Genomic DNA, 16654 nt, shown 5'->3' with positions numbered 1-16654 from the left:
TAGCCCGGTTCAGCAACCAACCGCGGGCAGTTCCCGACGAACGGAAGCACGGCACGGAAGCTTCCATGGTTATTGCATAGGAGCCACCACAGCCGTGAGCCGGCGGGCGAAGGAATGGTTCCACCGACGCGGAACCTATCGCCAAGCACGTCTTCGTCTTGCATTTTGATACCATCTTGGAGGATTTTCGGGCGACGTCCGCCGCCAGGGAAGCAGTTCAAAGACGGTGGCGAGAGATGTTGTATATGATAAAGATCATCACCCTTCTCATTTTCCATCTGTGCCACGTGGGAAAGTGCATGCCTTGCAATTCGTCAAACATCCTGATCCACCAACAGTGAAGATGGGCGTTCCAGATAATTTGAACATCCAAGTCGCCGCGAACGATGTTGATGCCAGGGATGCGACAGCCATCGGTCAATCTTCGGGGTCTGATGGCGGCATCACGCCCGTGGAGAGCGAGCCAAAAGACTACATCGACCCCAAGGAGGAACGGGCTTTTGTTTGTAAGACGGGTTCTTTGTGCACATTGGCCAACGCACGGGTTGACTGACATCAATAGGGCGCCTTGACTTGTTCTTTCTCACCATAGGATTTCTGGGCTACATGTTCAAGTACATCGACCAAACGAACATTGTGAGCTCGAAACCAATGTGCCATGATACTAGACAGCTAACCCGCAACTTAGAGCAATGCATACGTGTCTGGCATGAAGGAGGATCTCAGCCTGTTTGGCAACGAGTTGAATTACTTTACCACATTTTTCAAGTGAGTTTGACTCCCAGCCACTGTATTGGAGCCCAGAGAACTGATGATTTTTCTTAGTATCGGATACATGATCATGCTTTACCCTTCATGCATCATCATCTCCCACTTTGGCCCATCAAAATGGCTTCCAGCTTGCGAGGTTTGAATTGCTGTTCTCTCTCTCAAGGGCCAGTACTAACGAAAAGTAGCTTATTTGGGGCGTTCTAACATGCTGCTTGTCGGTGGTCACGAGTTCCAAACAGGTAATGCCGCCTCCTAAATCACCCAGCCAGGCAGGCCACTGACGCATGCCAGGTTTATGGCCTCCGCTTCCTCATCGGCCTATTTGAAGGGACCGCCTGGCCAGGATACTTCACACTCATCAGCCAGTGGTACATGCCCCACGAAGTAGCTCTGCGCATGAGTCTCTACAATATCGCCCAGCCCGCGGGCGCCATGCTGTCCGGTGCGATGCAGGGAGCGCTGTCTACCAACTTTGAGGGCGTTGCTGGGAGGTCAGGCTGGCGGTGGGCCTTCATCATCAACGTGAGAGATGTATAGTGCCACGATTACTAGTTTTTGAGGCTGATAAACATCACAGGGTGCTTGTACCATTGTCGTGGCGCTCGCAGCCTTCTTCATCCTCCCCGGCTACGTCGGTATTCCCCAACCCGATCTTCTCAACATCCGGACTGACTCGATTACAGCCCGAACGCCCCAACCCGCTTTCAAAGTTCTACATGACGGACCGTCATATCGAGATAGCAGTCGCGCGAGGCCGTCGAGTCGGACGTAAGCCGCAGATTGGCATCACCGTCAAGTCATTCCTCCGATGCTTCACATTCTGGCAGCTGTGGGCTATTGCGAGTACGTACTGTGCCGACTCATGGTCTTTCCCATGAGTAGATCCACGTTCTCGACTGCAGATCTGACATTCATCTTAGTTGCATGGCCTGTCGGTGGCAACTTCACGCCAGCCAGCTACTTCAACCTATGGCTCAAGTCTCTAAAGAACTCGGATGGAACTGTCAAATAGTGCGTTCAGATTTGTTCCATTCACCCTTCAGCCCAAGCTAATCAAATCTGCAGCTCCGTGGCTATGCTCAACTACCTGCCGATAGCAGGCCAAGGTCTGCAGCTCATCTCGGAGCTCCTGTTCAGCGGCTTCAGCGGGTACTTTGGCGTTCATCTGCCGTTCCTGCTACTTCACTCCGTAACTCATCCCTTCCTTGTGAGATGAGAAGACTTGAAAGCTGACGCAGTGTAGGCCATCAACATTGCCTCTCAGGTGATCCTCATCGTCCGGCCAAAGAACGAAGGCGCTTACATGGCCGGCTGGTACATGAACTACATCGGAGCGTACGCCAAGACCACCCCTATTTTCAGTCATATCCATAACCTGACATGTTGCATAGTGTTTCTACCATGCTTCTCTGCTCTTGGGGCTCAGCACATCTTCAGCACGAGCCTGAGGTCCGCACCGTCCTTTTCGCCAGCGGTACTGTACTGGCCTACATCATGAGCGCCTTCATCCCCATTGCCGCCTTCCCGGCCTCGGAAGCCCCCAACTGGCGCATCGGATCAAAGCTATATCTCGCGTTTGCACTCGTGGCTGTGGTGATCTTCATCGGGATCCATTTTGGATTCAAGTGGGAAGAGAAGAAGCAGCAGAAAGAGGCTGTGAAGGAGGAGCTGGCTAGCGAGCCGGACGACGCGAACGCAGGGGTCAAGACCGTAAGTCTGGAGACAGAGAAGTAGGGTTTCTTTGTCTTAGCAGTTGCACGTATATGGAGAGAGTCGGTCAGTTGGCTGTACTCAGTTCTAGCAAGGAAAGAATCTCTTTTTGACAGACACTTCAACCGCTTCGTGCATTAAACCAAGCAAATCTGACCATTTCTACAAGCCCTTTGTGTCTCTTAAGATCTGTTTCATGTCATGTAACACCAATCCCGTCTAAGACTCCCTCTCACCACCAACAACCAACGACCCCCATTTCTGTGCCGCCATACATCCTCCGTCAATGAGGATATCAACACCATTGATATACCCACAGCCGACAACAAACGCTACCGCCTCCGCCATCTCCTCCGTCGTCCCCGCCCTCGGCACCGGCAACCCCTCAATCATCGCCTTGATACCCTCCCCACTCCCGCCCGCCATCTCCTCCCTCAACATCTTCGTCTCCGTACACCCGGGGCTCACACAGTTCACCCGCACCCCCCTCCCCGCGTACTCCTTACTCGCAGCCGCCGCCGCCACTCTTAACACGTTCGCCTTCTTCGCGATGCAATACGCAGCCCCCTCGTGCGCCCGTCCCATCTCCCACATCTCGTCATTCTCCAACAGCCCCCCCAGCGGCGCCAGCGCAAGATGCCGCTCCAGCGCGTCGGACATCGGCGGGCCCATGTACTGCGCCATACTCCCCACGCAGACCAAGCTACTGCCCCTTGGCATCTCGACCTCCCCGCCAAAGGCGGCGATCACGTTCGCCGTGCCGAGCACGTCGACCTCGTAGATCTTGGCGGCGTCGCCCATGGACGGCGAGATGGCGGAGGTCAGCACGACGGCGGCGATGGCGCCGCCGAGGGACGCCGCAGCCTTGGCGACGGCGCGGACGGACGCGTAGGAGGTCACGTCGACCTGCTGCGTGGTGAACTTATGGCCGGCCTGTTTGAGGGCCTCGGAGGCGCTGGCGAGGGTGGAGGCGGAGCGCGAGGCGAGGAGGATGTGGTGGCCGGGCCCGAGGCGGAGGGCGGTTGCGAGGCCGATGCCGCCGCCGCCGATTACCACGAGAACCGGGAGGGTGTCGAGGGCCATGGTGTTTGGTCTGGTCAGCTTTGAGTCCTTCTGGTAATTGAAGCTACAGACAAGGCAACTTGGTTTGGGTAATCGTGTAATTCGCTCGTGGGATCGTAGCTTATTTATCCAGTCCCCATCTCGGTTTCGCATCCACGACAGGGACTCGCAATCTATCTTAACTTTGCGCAAAAGAGATGAGACGAGGTTAACCCACCCTGCGGAGTACGACCTCCCAATCTGGTAGATCCCATCTCTACGCCGTACGCACCAATCACAGACACAGATGCGACGTCCAAGGTTGGCCCTGGCCCGAACTCTGATGTCCTACGCCTCCAGATGATTTGCTTCATCGGCAAACAGCGCCCGCCGAACCCCGTCCGTGTGCCTGCCTTACGCGCAGGCAGGGAGGGGTAGCCATAGCTTCGGTGCCTGATCACAAGCCAGAAAGCTGCCAGCTCGCTGTTTTCGGGCTCCAAGCTTCTTTATGTGCGCCGACGGTGGGTGCTGATTTGTGGTTTTATCGGCGGCGGTTCCATGCCGAAGGCAACCAAGGGGTGAGGAGAAGCTTTTCGTTCGGGTTCGTGATGGGGTTGAGGTGCGAACCCGAGGCAACCGAACACGCGGTTCGTCTGGGGTGAGGGAGGTCGATGAGGTGTTCGTGCTCTTGTTCGGAAATGCCCCGATGCATGCGGTATTTTGTTGGGCTGGGTGTCTGCGGCTCATCCTGGGCGTCGTCGAGATTAAGTTTTGGTCTATTCCGTGGGAGCGGACTGGCCCGGCTGGGCAGAGGGGAATTCGTGCTGCGCCTCAGAGGAGTGAGGAGGCGGCGCGGACTTCTCGCGGAATCGTGTCCTAGGAGCGCGGATAAATCCAGGCTTCGATTTATTTCACGCAGGAAACGTGACCGCAACGACAGAAGTACGGCGGACAGGGTCAACGACAAATGCGGGTCGGCGAGACGGTTCGGAGAAGGCGTGTCACACGTCACAAGGCACCGGCACGAACAAAACATTTGTAGAACTTTTAGTCTGATTCCGTATCTCTCGTGTCTATCGCAGGGTTTGTCTAGCTACCTGATTATTGCCAAAACTCCAATAGACCTCCGAGAAGAGAGCTTCCATGATCCATGATTCATCCATTCCATACACCAATTTTGATTGCGTTCCCAAAGGAAGGCGTGAGTAGACATCCAAGGCGAGACGTCTAGCTGCCGTCACCACAGCGGTCGACAGTGGTGCCGCCAATGTCCATGAGGACGTCGCCGACGCAGCCGCCGTCCATGGTCTTGGGCATGCGGGCGCGGAGAGACCAGTAGGCGCCGCGGAGCTCGTTGTCGTCGTCGGGGTGGCCGAAGTCGATCCAGCCGAAGGCGACCTCCTTGATATCACCCTTGGCGCAGGCGGTGATCTTCTCGATGAGGCCCTTGCCGTCCTCGCCGCCGATCTGGTTGTCGGAGAAGCCGGTGCCGAGCAGGTAGAGGGTCTTGTACTTGTCCGTCTTGCCGGTCGCGGGGTCGAACCAGGGGATGTTCTTCTCGAAGCGGCAGAAGCTCTTGATCCAGGTGTCGTGCAGAGCGCGGACGGTCAGGCTGTGCAGGGCGACGCCGGACTTGGCGTAGATCGGGTCTTGCTGCTCCATGGGGAGGGGGGAGCGGTCGTTGCAGTCAGTGTAAACGAAGAGGACGGTGCCGTCGGGGACCATCTTCTTGGAGGGGGTCTGGATGTACCAGGGCATGCTGGTGCAGTAGTTGCCGTCGGTGACAGCCTCGGGATCCTCCTCGGTGCCAGGGCCCTCGGAAACGTCACAGTAGCCGACCTCGAGGTAGCCGTCATCAGTCATAACCCACTTGGTCTTGAGGCCGGGCTTGGACTCGGACAAGACACCACTGAGCCGAAATGTTAGCACACCGCTGGGAGAATCTCCAATGGGGAGTTTGAACACTTACCAGACCGTCTTCTTGATGGGGACCCAGGTGAAGTAGCCGCACTTCTTCTCCTCGTTCAGCTCGATGTCAAACTTACGACCGGTGGACGTGGACTGGCTCTGGTCGTAGCCGCCGGAGATGCCGAACTTGAGCGCCTTCATCCAGGCCAGCTTGGGCTTGAGACTGATACCCCAGCCGTAGGAGGTCGAGTCGCTCTCAGTGATGCCGCAGGCGATGGGGTAGTGGCAGTCAGAGTGAGGGAAAGGTCTCTCCTCAGCCCACTCGAAGGTGGTTTCGGCCTGGCAGAAGCTGGCACACTCGAGATGGTCGTTGAACTCATTCCACTTCTCGCAAGTGCCGGAGGAGCTGGTGGCGATGCGCTTGCCATCAGTGTGAAGCTTGGTGGGGCAGTCGATCTCGTAGTAAGTGTAGTAAAGCTTGTGAGACTGATTGTCCTCGCAGGGGGGAGTGATGTCACCCTCATGGTTAGGACGCTTCGGAAGAGAAAGGGCAGAAGGGCCACCAGCAAGGAAGGAAGCGCGATCCTCAGGACGAATAGCCCACATGGGAGGGTTGTTCCAGTCAACCTTGTCGACACTCTTGTTGTTGGCAGGCTCGATGTGGTGAGTGAGGTTGAGGTCAACACCAGAGAACTCAGCAGGAACCTTGCGGTTGCCAGCCATGACCTGGCCAGCGATGAACTCATTCAGGTCGAGCTCGCCGTTGGTGAAGTCATTGACAGACATGACGCCACCGCGCTGAGTGTTGCCAGTGTTTTCGTACCAGCACCAACGACGGCACCACAGAGAGTGATGGTATCGAGAAGAAGGGTCTTCAGGGTGCCTCCCTGGCCCTTAGGCGAGATGTCGAAGGCCACCATTGTTGACAAGGTGATGGGTGAACAGAGGGGATCGCGAGGTGCGCAGAAAGGGAAGATGGTGATAGTCTTTGAGTGAAGGATGGAAGTGAAGGGATTCAGGTTTGAGGTGCCTGGATCCTGGAAGCGTTGTTTGTGGAAGGGAAATTTGTGAAAGGTATTGAAGTGAAAGGTTGCTTTTGTGTGGAAGAGAGAGAAAGGTTTTGTGTGGGAGAGAAAGAGAAAGGTCTTGTGGGTGGTGGTGGGTGGGCGAAGAAAAGGTGAAAGGTGAGAGGCTAGCGCGGTCTTGATCGACTTCGAAAGGGAAGAGCGACGACCCTTAAGCGAGAAAAGTTTTCAATATCAGCTCCTTCCAGAGTTGAGGTGAAGTCTGGTCTGGTGAAGGTGAAGGTGGTGGTTAAGCGAGGTCTGGTGCGGTCAACAAAGGCAAGGCGGTCTACCAGAGATTTTCTTATTGTTGTGGGATAGACGTATGGGAGGAAGGTGCGTGAGAGACAACTCCTTCCCCTTCAAGACTTTGAAGACGGAGGGAAATAGACAAACAAGAGAGAGTGGTATCTGGGCGGTGGTAAGAAGAACGTGACCATGGGATATGGACGAAGAGGACAACCTCTTTCTACTGACTTATCCAGAAAGATGCCTCCCTAGATGAGATCCCATCAGGGAAAGAATGAGGCAGAGGCATCGCCATCATCACAGCCAGCAACTTTCAAGTCAGGTCAACCGATATTCACTTTCAACTTCTGATTAAGTAGATTGACCCTTCTCCTGACGGTCAGTTGCAGCTTTGATGCATTGATTTGACTCCCTGCCTAGATGTGCCCACATGCTAACAAAGTTCACTCACGATGAGAGGAGGTTGATATGCCTTGAGTCACGTACTTGTATTTGTGTTGTATATAATTGCAGGTGTCCAACTGCGGCCCAGTTGCAGGCTATGGGCCCGTTCTCCCCCATCTAATGTACACCTGCAACGTCTCATCTACCTGATGAGGCCATGGCCTCCCATAATGCTGATATGTACCTACTGATCCATTATTCTTACAGTCGTGATAAACGCCGGGCCAGACAACTAGAAGCCTGCCCCACTATGGCGTCGCTGGCATCGAATCGATTCAAAATCATGCTACTCATGTGCTTATAAGAACCTGTTACCACCGGGCTGGGGCCGGTGTGGGGGAGGTGTGGGTGCCTCCGACTCATAGTCACGATCCCTTGGATCGCTGCCTCTTCTTGGTGGCGTTGTGATACCGCGCCCGTATCTCGAGGCTTGTGGGGGGCTCGAGTCGATAGCCCGCACCTTGTCCTCATCAATGTACGCATCTTCCTCCTCTTCCTCATCGTCGTAGTGTTGGAGAGCGGGCATCGAGCGGGAATCACCCTTCACAAGACCAAGTCGCTCCTCTTCAGTCGCATTCTTAACCTGTGGACTGGAGTAACCTCGCGATCCCAGACCATACCGGCTGGTGGGTCGATGCGCCTCCTCTTCATGTGCATGTGCATGTGCATGTGGAGAGTCGTTGTGATGCCTCTTGAACACGTTTGAGAAGGAAAATTGTCTCTTTGCTGAGTGCGGCGGCGGGGTCGGGGCCAAGTGAGAGCTCGCGCCGCTGAAGGCGCTACCTCGCGATACAGCGCGTTGATCGTAAACACCTGCGGCACCGGCATACTCCATATCTCCGTGCTGCTGTCCAACTGGAAGTCCATAAACGTGCTCCCTGCTTCTGCCGTAGTACGGAGAGTGATCGTCGTCCGACTTGAGGGTGGCGACGGCAATCTCGGTCAAGGGAACGGGATGCATCGGGCTCTGAACCTTCGGATCCTGGGTGAAGCTGGGCTGGTTCGGTGACAGAACGCTTCGCGCTCGCTCTCGGATTGTGCCTGCAATGCTCGAGAGCATGCCGGGGGATGAGGGTCGATCATGTTCGGCCAATTCTTCTTCGGTCGGGAAGTGAGACATGCCGAGGGGCGGGTGGGCTTGCGGGGAGCTGGGAATAACCGTGGGCGTACGAGGAATACCAGAGGGCACACCAGAAGGAACGCCAGAGTGCGGGAGAGGGAACGGTGAGGTGATAGTGCCACGCGTGCTTCGGCTTCCCACAGTCATCGTCCGGCGTCTTCTCAATCCGTCCCATTCGTACATCGGCTGACCATCCTCGCTGACAGGCTCCAGAGACTCGCGCAACTTCTCTTCGTGCAATCGCTTGAACTCCTCCTCTTCCATCTTCTGTCTGGCCGAGGACAAGCGGCGCACGATGGCGGCGGCTCCACGGATGGCGTCTGCCTTGGGTTCCGTCTCGGGCTGCTCCTGCTCGGCGATGGTCTGAATTTGGTTAAGGTCTCCAGAAAAGACCGCCGTGTCGGGGACATCCTTGGCCGATTTTGAGAGTTGCAGCAAGACGACACCGGAGCAGATGGTCAAAAAGCCGTTGACGACAGTGATGATGGCCGTTGGCGTGCCCTTGAAACCTCTGAACAGGACAGCCGAAGTGATAATGGTCGTGCTGGTGAAGTAAACGTAGTATGTCGGAGTGACCAGGGCAGCATTGAACAGGTTGAGTGCTTTCTAAATCTGGAGTCAGCTTGAGGGATTGAGAGACCAGTACGGAAAGCTTACATTCAGATAGATGATCTCAGTCAAAAGGGTCGCAATGACGAAGACGAGGAGCACGTAAAGGAACCACTGGTTGAACTGCGACTGACCTCCGGCCTGGGCCACGATTGCGGCTCCGAGACCTTGCGTAGCAACGACACTCAAGCCTCCGACCCAACTGCAGATGGAGATGTAGACCAACATGTTCTTCTTACCCCATCTTGGGCCGGCATAGAGAGCAGTTGCGACAGAACCTATAATGATGACACCTGCGTAACTCAGGAAGGCGGGATGAATGACGTAGCTCTGCATCTGCTGGATATTGGCGACGGCTGAGTTCTCGGGCGCGTTCATGACAATGACGACGGATCCTACGATGCAGAGGAAGCAAGCCACCTTTCCCACCATACTCAAACGTTCCTTCAGGAAGATGGCCGAGAGGACTGCAGTTAGGACGACGGACAGGGCACCAAGAGGAGTGACGAGGATGGCATCGGTAAAGGCGTATGCGACGAAATTGCAGATTTCTCCCACAATCATCAAAATCATGCCGGTCCACCACCAGGCATTCTTGAGATAACCGTAGCCCTCGCCAGGGGCTTCATTGTACTTCTCGTTGGCCTTCAAGAGACCAACCTTCTTGATAACGAAGGAGCATCCGATGAATGCGCCAGATGCGACGGCCAGGGAAATACCGATAGCTTTGTACGAGGCTGGTCGCGTTGAGGTATCTGATGAGGAGGAGCCCATTCGGGCGTAAATTTCGTGGGCTGCCACAAGCAGTTCTCCTGATTGTTCCATGGCGGCGTGTGCAACGCCGGCGACGTGGTCGCCGGGGTGATGTATTTGGAGGGGCTTTCGTTACTCGAGATTCGTGGTCATTCGCTTAATATCGTTACAATGCGCGAGGGTCGGAGGCGAGCTTTCTGAACAATACAGGGAGGACAATCGTCATAGGATACTCGGAGTCGAATGGGATGGAGTGATCGTACGGGTGAAGCGTTGGCGAGAAAATGTAGGTAGGCAGCGTCAGCAGTCGGAAAAAGCGATTGTCAACAATCTTGGCAAAGCTTCAACAGCGGCGGGGAGCGGGTGGGTTTTGGGCGTCGAGCCGATATGGCACGGAGGCGTGCAGGGGTGCGCAACAGAAGCTGAGGGTGCTGTGATCGGTATGATCGGAACAGGAGTCTAAAAGACAAGACCGTCGGTGACGGGGAGCCTCTTTTTCGCGGAGAGTTGTGGGAATTGGTGAGGTCGGGGGGCTCGAAGGAGGCTGTGTCGAGATCCGTCGAGTAAGAAGGGTTCGCGCAGTGGGAGGTAGGGTTCAGGTGGTGTTTACAGCGGGAGCTTGTCTTCGCCACAACAGCTTGCGTCAGCCCGCTTGCATGAAGAGCTGAGGAGGTTCGTTCGTAAAAAAGATCGTGAATTCGTTAGGTCGAGATCAGAGAAACCGAAGCTATGTTGTTCTAGGACATGTGCAGGAGCAAAGAATACACATGCAGAACAGCGCAGACGGACGAGCTCGAGTTCAGTCGGAGTGCAGGCGGACAACACAAGGCACGGTCGTCTCGCTGCAGGAAAGAGCACCTCTCTGAGAAATCAGGCAGGTGACGAAGCGGCGGGAGCTCAGCTGATAAGAGAGACAGAGCGTAGGTAACGGGGAGAAGAAAAGAAAGTGACAGACCCAAGACATGAAATTGCAGAAACGGACTCGATGGCTGGGTGGACAGTGGGACATTCGTATGGGAAAGCGCAAAACACCAGGGCAGCAGCAGCGGCAACAGCCAGACAAACGTGCGCTGAGCTGGACTGGACTGGACTTGGATGGGACTGCAGGCTGGGATTTGGGATGGAAAAGAACACGACGGACAGGGTGGTGCTGGTCTAGAAGCCCGGCCTTTTGGCGGTGCTGATTGGACACAAACGACAGTGTGGGTGGACTTTGGTGGGGGGCGGGCTCACTGTGTCTGGTTAGCGCCTTCCCGCAGCGCGGGACGCACCCTGTTCTTGGAAAGAGATGTAGTGGAGCCCAGGGGCTTTCCTGCCACCTGTGTCAGTGTTCTGCATCCAGTCCCGTCGCTGTCGTCCTTCTTCTTAGCCTTCCTTTCCCCGGTGCAGTTGCTGCGATGCACCCGTGTAAAAATAAAATGAACTGCCACTGCCTTGTTGGTAGGCAATACGTTACCTTACACATAGCTGAGGTGGATAACATCCAAAGGTAGGGAGGGCACTTTGTCCTCCTCGACACCTCCAGTGAGGTAAGGATGCATGCATATCGCGGACAGACACCGTCGTCGCAACACTGCATTGGATTGACAGACAAACCTTCACAAGCCTTGCCATGCGCATAAGGCAACGACATGCACACCACATCTTTCCGTCTTTGGTCGGACCATCCCACCAGTTTCCGTCCAGGGAACGAGGGAATGCGAACACGCTGCTTGTGCCGCACCAACACCGCCATCCCCGGCAGGCTTGATCCCAGCGGCGGTCTCGAACACAGGCCTTGGTTCTCGCTCGTCCTTCTTTCTTCGCCACGACAAACTTTTGCTGGCCGTACTCGGGCTCGAACTTGAACTGGCACTGGCACTAGCAGGTGCTGCAGTCCGTCCCGTGTCGTCGCCATGTTGGTTTCGCAATATTCTCGAAAATTATGGACTCGGCCACCAGACGAAGGCGCCAACCGCGGCCCCTCGACGACGTCGCCCCGTTTCTCCTTGCGACGCCTGTTTTGCTCAAGCCACCAACGCCATCACCTCTTTGGCTGTCATCGCACATGGGGTTCCCCCAACTCTGAACTCTGATACGATGCGACACACGTCAATCCGCATTCAACAGCAGTCAGTGGCCTTTTGCATCTGTGTGGGTGCATACGTCGTCCATACTCTGTTCAGTTGGTTCCAAGGTTCAGATTCGGATTCAGAATACCGTGCCGACAGAGAGGGCAGCGCTCGACAACGTCGCATCAAGCATCCCAGCCGGTGATGTCAAGGCCAGCCAGGAATGTGGCTCTCTGCAACGGGTGATAGGTCCGTGTCGCTTCAACGTGCGACAACCAAGTCCAATTTAGACCCCTGCTGCCTCGCCCTCCATCGCCCTCCTCCTCGCCGTGGCAACGGAAACAAGCCTTGCGCCAAGGTCAACAATCCATTCCAGCAACACTCGACTCGACTCCATCACTACGTTCGTCCCGCGTTGTTGTCTTATCCGTGGTTTGAGATGAAGAACTTCAACACGATGGATGGAATGATGAAGGAGGAGCACCGCGCAGCTGAGCTCATCCCAGGAACAGCCCACTTGGCTCATTGAACACTCGCCGCTGCTGGGATGATGCACCTCTGGCTGAATTACTTCAGCTGAGTGTGCCCAACCGACCCCACCACCAAGCCCGGACCTCCATCATCCCCAACCTAGTCGGTACGTACCTCCCTCTTCCGCAATGTCAGTCCGCCAAAAACAGCGAGGATTCGCTCATCGCCTCCCCCTCAAGCTGACATTCATTGCCAGCTGTCAGCCATTGGCTGCCGACTGAGCCCCCCCACCTCCATTGACCCAGCAAGCAAACAGGCAAGCGAGTCAACTACAGCTGCACGCGCCATGCGTTGGCCACGACCGATTCAAGGGACCCTTTCACCTGCACCAACTGTGTCACAATCCTCAGCCTGCATCTGCCTGCCATGCATGCCAGACGGATCTCTTACCGGCGCTTCCCCATTCTTTCAGATCGCTGGGATCCGACGACCACTCTCGAAGGGATCTGCCCGCCGTCTGTCCAGTTCCGCGACGGGAAACCGTCACGGGCCTCGACCAAATGGCAACCTCTGTCAACATCGCCTGTACCAGAATTGTTCGGTGTGATGGCCTTTCGCGAATTGGAGGCCTTCGAGGGCACGGTGAAATACGACTATCCTCATTTCCAGATCTGATTTGCGGGATTCCTCCAGCCCCTCGGATGAAAATAGGTCGCACTACCGTCTGCAGTAAGCCATCTCAGCACGGTTAACACGGCGGGATGGCAGAACGCCTCAACGCTGGTCTAACCTCCGTCTGTCAAGCTTGTTGGCATAGCCTCTGCGGCGCGAGCTGCACATTAACAGCCTCTCGATGCAAGCCTCGGAGAATGCTGTCAGCAGCCCGGGGCTTACCTTGCAGATGGGTACGCGTACGGACTTCAAGCACTCGCTGCTGAGAACACGAGTTGTTGAAGGCATCCTTGCTGAGGGGCATTCTAGATACCTGTGGTCAGACTATCAGACGCTCGGTCCAGCGACTCGACATTTCACCTGCCAAACAAGTCGGAGCAGATATTAGTCGGGAAATCACAACATTCCATCCGCTGTCGGTGAATGCCGCGACCAACATCACTCTCCAGGCTGTTTTGGTCATCAACATCTCCAATTACCAAAAGTTTGATGATCAGCGGATCCTGTTTCGCGCACAGGACGGATCTACAAGAAACAAGGCGACATTCCGTGAGGCTCGTGCGGGGCCCGGGATCGGCCCTCCACGGCTCTTGCCCGCCGCGGGACGTTGGAGCCGCTCCCGAATGTCTCGGCGTTTTGACCGACCTCAACAGTATCAAGAACGTGACTCGCCCAGTATCGGTAAAAGTTTCAGCAGTCGAAAATTCTCTTCGAAACATCTTTGAACGCATTGCCGACGCCTTGGCCGACATGAGAAATTCCAGATTGACTCCTCCGTTCCGGAAAATTGATCGTCTTGCCAAGCCAGCAACCCGCAGCTCTACAAGTCTTGGCAGCGCTGGCATGCCAGCCCTACGAAAAGAAAGCAGCATCAGTGTTGATCGAAAAATATTCTCACGATAGGTGTTCGTATGTCAATCAGACTCTCGGCAATTCTGGAAAGATTCACGGGGAGCCTGCCGCTCTTTGGGCCTGTTGACCAGCAGCGTGACCTGAAGGCGGTCTCGTTGGCTGGGCTAAGGTGTTCTACGCTGCCCGGCAACACCCAGCTGTTCCTATTCGCCATGATCCGCCAAATCAGACCTCGATTCTCGAGAACACGAAAACTCAAAACCAGGATAATCGCCAACCTCCCAAACCACACAAAGACGCGATCTTGGGCATCAAAGTTGGAGCACCCGGCACTGCCGGAAGCTCATCACAAAGCCCCACAGCCCAACCACATCAATTGGGCTGGCAAACTACAGCATCTATCGGCCAGCAATCATCCAGCCACCGATCAAGTTTGGCCGTTACAAGGTGCACTCGGCCCGCGGAGGCTTCCATCGCTCCGACCATGATCAGTGGGTTGTCTCCACATCCCCGTCCACGTCGGTCTCGTCGCCGAGGCCAATGTGATGGGTCTGAGATGACGCTCGATGCTCCTTGCCATCTGTGTACGCCTGCCTGATATTTTTGATTGGAAGCTTGCAAGCTTCGTACCTCTGGTGAGAACATCCAGATAGTCAGCCTCCGCTAAAAATATCATCCGAGCTGACACTACTGCACAGGCACCTCGTCTCAGTGAATGATCAGCTCTTGCTCCCGAGGCTGCGTTTTGAGAAACTCCCCTTGCATAATGCCATCGACATAGGAATCGCCTTTGAAGTAGTATCCTCCTTCAGCTCGAGGTCGTAGAACGATCGGTGATCCAACCCCCCACACCAGGGTTACCACATCCCCTGGCGCGATCCCGATATGCCCGAGCCCAAACATGCCTTTTCTCGATTTGAACAGTGTTCGGGAATCACGGCTAACGCTAAAATACACCGTACCCCGAAGCTCGTCCGCAAGAAGTTCTCTCTCCTCAGCCTTCACAGGCTCGACGCTATTCAGCGCTTTGCCATCCCACATCCCCTCGTGGCGGAGAACCGTGAGAGCCTCTTTCGACAAGCACTCCACATCAAGAGGATCTTTTCGCATGACTTTGCGAAGCATTTGGGGTACGTCGTGCATCTTGCCGTCATTGTACATCTTCCAGCAGAATTGGAACAGTCCCGCGAACCCATGAAGGACAGTCCTCCAGACGTAATCCTCCCCTGGGCCAGATTCCGGTCCCAAACCAACAAAATCAACAACAGAATTTGCCCACCGCTCCGGCTCTTTAATCCTGGTCGGTCTTGGAGCTGGTCTCAGCCACTGGAGCACTTCGGTAACTTCATCAACTATACACCCCCGGCGATGGAGCGCGCTGCCCTCTCGGAAGCCCGGAGACACGTCTCTTTGAGGCTGGGATTTTCCTCGGGCAGCGGAGAAATACTTCTCACCGTAGTTGATTGGGTATGGCCTAACGCCAGAAAGACCGATCTCGCGGAAATCGGGAACCCACGTAGGCAGCTCCCCTTCCAGTTTCCCAGGCTTCACGGAGTCGATATTAAAATACGGTCCACCAGAGCTTTCCAACATGGCCCTTGTCGCCTGCGTAAAAGTTTTCCCGAACGACTGCGTGTAGTCTGATTTCATGCCGTGCTTTTCCTCTTCGTCTAGGACGCCGAGAAGACCAATGAGGAGATCGCGCGGGTCAGACGCAGCGTAGAAGGGTCGACCCGGCGCGGCGCCTGTCTCCCATAACACGCGTCTCAGCAGAGGCTCACGGCGGCCTCGACGAAGTCTTCGGACTTGGAGCGCTTTGATACGATGTAATGTTAACTCGAGTCTCAGGGCGTCAACGTTCCCACCGTGCCACATGGTCACTACTGCCGCCTCGAACGCATCTAGCGAGACTCTCCTGCCGCCTACCATGACCGCCGCCTCCCGTGCGAGTGCGACTTCTTGTATGATCCAGATCCTGCACCAATAACTTCGATGCAGAATGTCAGATAAACCCGGAATGAGAACTTTATCGTTCTCGTGATACTCCGTGAACAAGTCCACGGCGGTGGCGGCTAATTTTGTCGCCGGGCCCATTCCAAGGGCGCCGTGCTTAGCTTGCCACGCCGGATCCAGCCGACCCATGACACCGTTGCGCAGACTAATTATCTCCCCATTATTGGAGGGCATCTCAAGCGCACCAGAGGCATGAAGTCGGGGGCCGTACTTGAAAATGAGGTCCATTGCCTGGTCCGTCTCCTCGGTGCCGGGTCCTAGCCAGACGTACACCATCGCTGCATTGCTAAAGATGTCGCGCATCATGCCGACCTGATGGGTCTTCTCTTCAAGGTCGGACTGTTCGATACATATGGCGTCGATCCAAATCCATGAGCTGACGCCGTTCCTCTCTAGCTGTTGCAGAGCATCGTGCAGGTTTTGCGTGACATGAAACGGCTGGCTGTTGATTTCGATCTTCTGCGGTTCAGAAGAGTTGCCCCAGACGTATGAAAGTGCGCTGTATGAGGCTTCCTCCTCGTCCATAGACACCGTCCGGAGCTCGAGGGAGAGGATGGAAGGCGCACAAGGCTGTTGCAGGCGGACCAGCCTGATCTCGCGACGGTCGGGGTCGAGATGCTTGTGAACGGCCATTTGTTACAATTAAATCTGCCAGGAATGTGTGAAGTCGAGGTGCTCAGAGTTGATCTCAGAGTTGATCTTACAAACAATAGAAGAACCAAGATTATCGGAGAATAAAGATTATCAAGCTGCTGAAGCAAGGCATCAGGTCGGACGTAAGATGGATGTGTGTTTTGGACATGCAGCTAGGCACCAACATCAGCGGCACTACAACGAGCGTGATTGGTTGCTCGGTCGAGCGTTATATCGAACTCCAACGACGAGAGTGCAAATGAGCAGCATGCTTGATTGAGAATATTCCACTA

The 16654-nt window shown here is 55.4% G+C and overlaps 5 protein-coding genes across 5 annotated transcripts; 1 reads left to right on the top strand and 4 right to left on the bottom strand.

Annotated features, from left to right (window-relative positions):
• Positions 1-343: 343 nt before the first annotated feature.
• FEN2-0 (Pantothenate transporter FEN2) lies at positions 344-2505 on the top strand (the record flags this gene model as incomplete). Its single annotated transcript, XM_032028830.1, has 12 exons — positions 344-506; positions 563-636; positions 689-768; positions 826-907; positions 957-1010; positions 1063-1293; positions 1349-1402; positions 1455-1614; positions 1692-1782; positions 1837-1960; positions 2015-2106; positions 2163-2505. 12 exons carry the CDS (start codon positions 344-346, stop codon positions 2503-2505), a joined length of 1548 nt encoding a protein of 515 aa, XP_031892940.1.
• Positions 2506-2700: 195 nt separating this feature from the next.
• Positions 2701-3564, bottom strand: fabG-10 (3-oxoacyl-[acyl-carrier-protein] reductase FabG; the record flags this gene model as incomplete). Its single annotated transcript, XM_032028717.1, has 1 exon — positions 2701-3564. The coding sequence occupies one exon, from the start codon at positions 3562-3564 to the stop codon at positions 2701-2703; it is 864 nt and encodes a 287-aa protein (XP_031892939.1).
• A 1185-nt stretch (positions 3565-4749) lies between these two features.
• On the bottom strand, positions 4750-6350 carry CGGC5_v016353 (uncharacterized protein; the record flags this gene model as incomplete). Its single annotated transcript, XM_032028602.2, has 3 exons — positions 4750-5431; positions 5492-6228; positions 6264-6350. 3 exons carry the CDS (start codon positions 6348-6350, stop codon positions 4750-4752), a joined length of 1506 nt encoding a protein of 501 aa, XP_031893279.2.
• Positions 6351-7485: 1135 nt separating this feature from the next.
• NIPA2 (Magnesium transporter NIPA2) lies at positions 7486-9741 on the bottom strand (the record flags this gene model as incomplete). Its single annotated transcript, XM_032028344.1, has 2 exons — positions 7486-8913; positions 8965-9741. The coding sequence occupies 2 exons, from the start codon at positions 9739-9741 to the stop codon at positions 7486-7488; spliced, it is 2205 nt and encodes a 734-aa protein (XP_031893280.1).
• Positions 9742-15006: 5265 nt separating this feature from the next.
• On the bottom strand, positions 15007-16361 carry CGGC5_v016351 (Heterokaryon incompatibility protein 6, OR allele; the record flags this gene model as incomplete). Its single annotated transcript, XM_032026080.1, has 2 exons — positions 15007-15041; positions 15170-16361. The coding sequence occupies 2 exons, from the start codon at positions 16359-16361 to the stop codon at positions 15007-15009; spliced, it is 1227 nt and encodes a 408-aa protein (XP_031893282.1).
• Positions 16362-16654: the final 293 nt, after the last annotated feature.

Source organism: Colletotrichum fructicola (assembly GCF_000319635.2).
Source record: "Colletotrichum fructicola Nara gc5 chromosome Unknown KSG_Nara_v1_contig10, whole genome shotgun sequence".
In the NCBI taxonomy this organism is placed as follows: Eukaryota; Fungi; Ascomycota; class Sordariomycetes; order Glomerellales; family Glomerellaceae; genus Colletotrichum; species Colletotrichum fructicola.
Note: the sequence above shows the minus strand (reverse complement) of the source record. Positions and strands in the feature narration are given on the sequence as shown.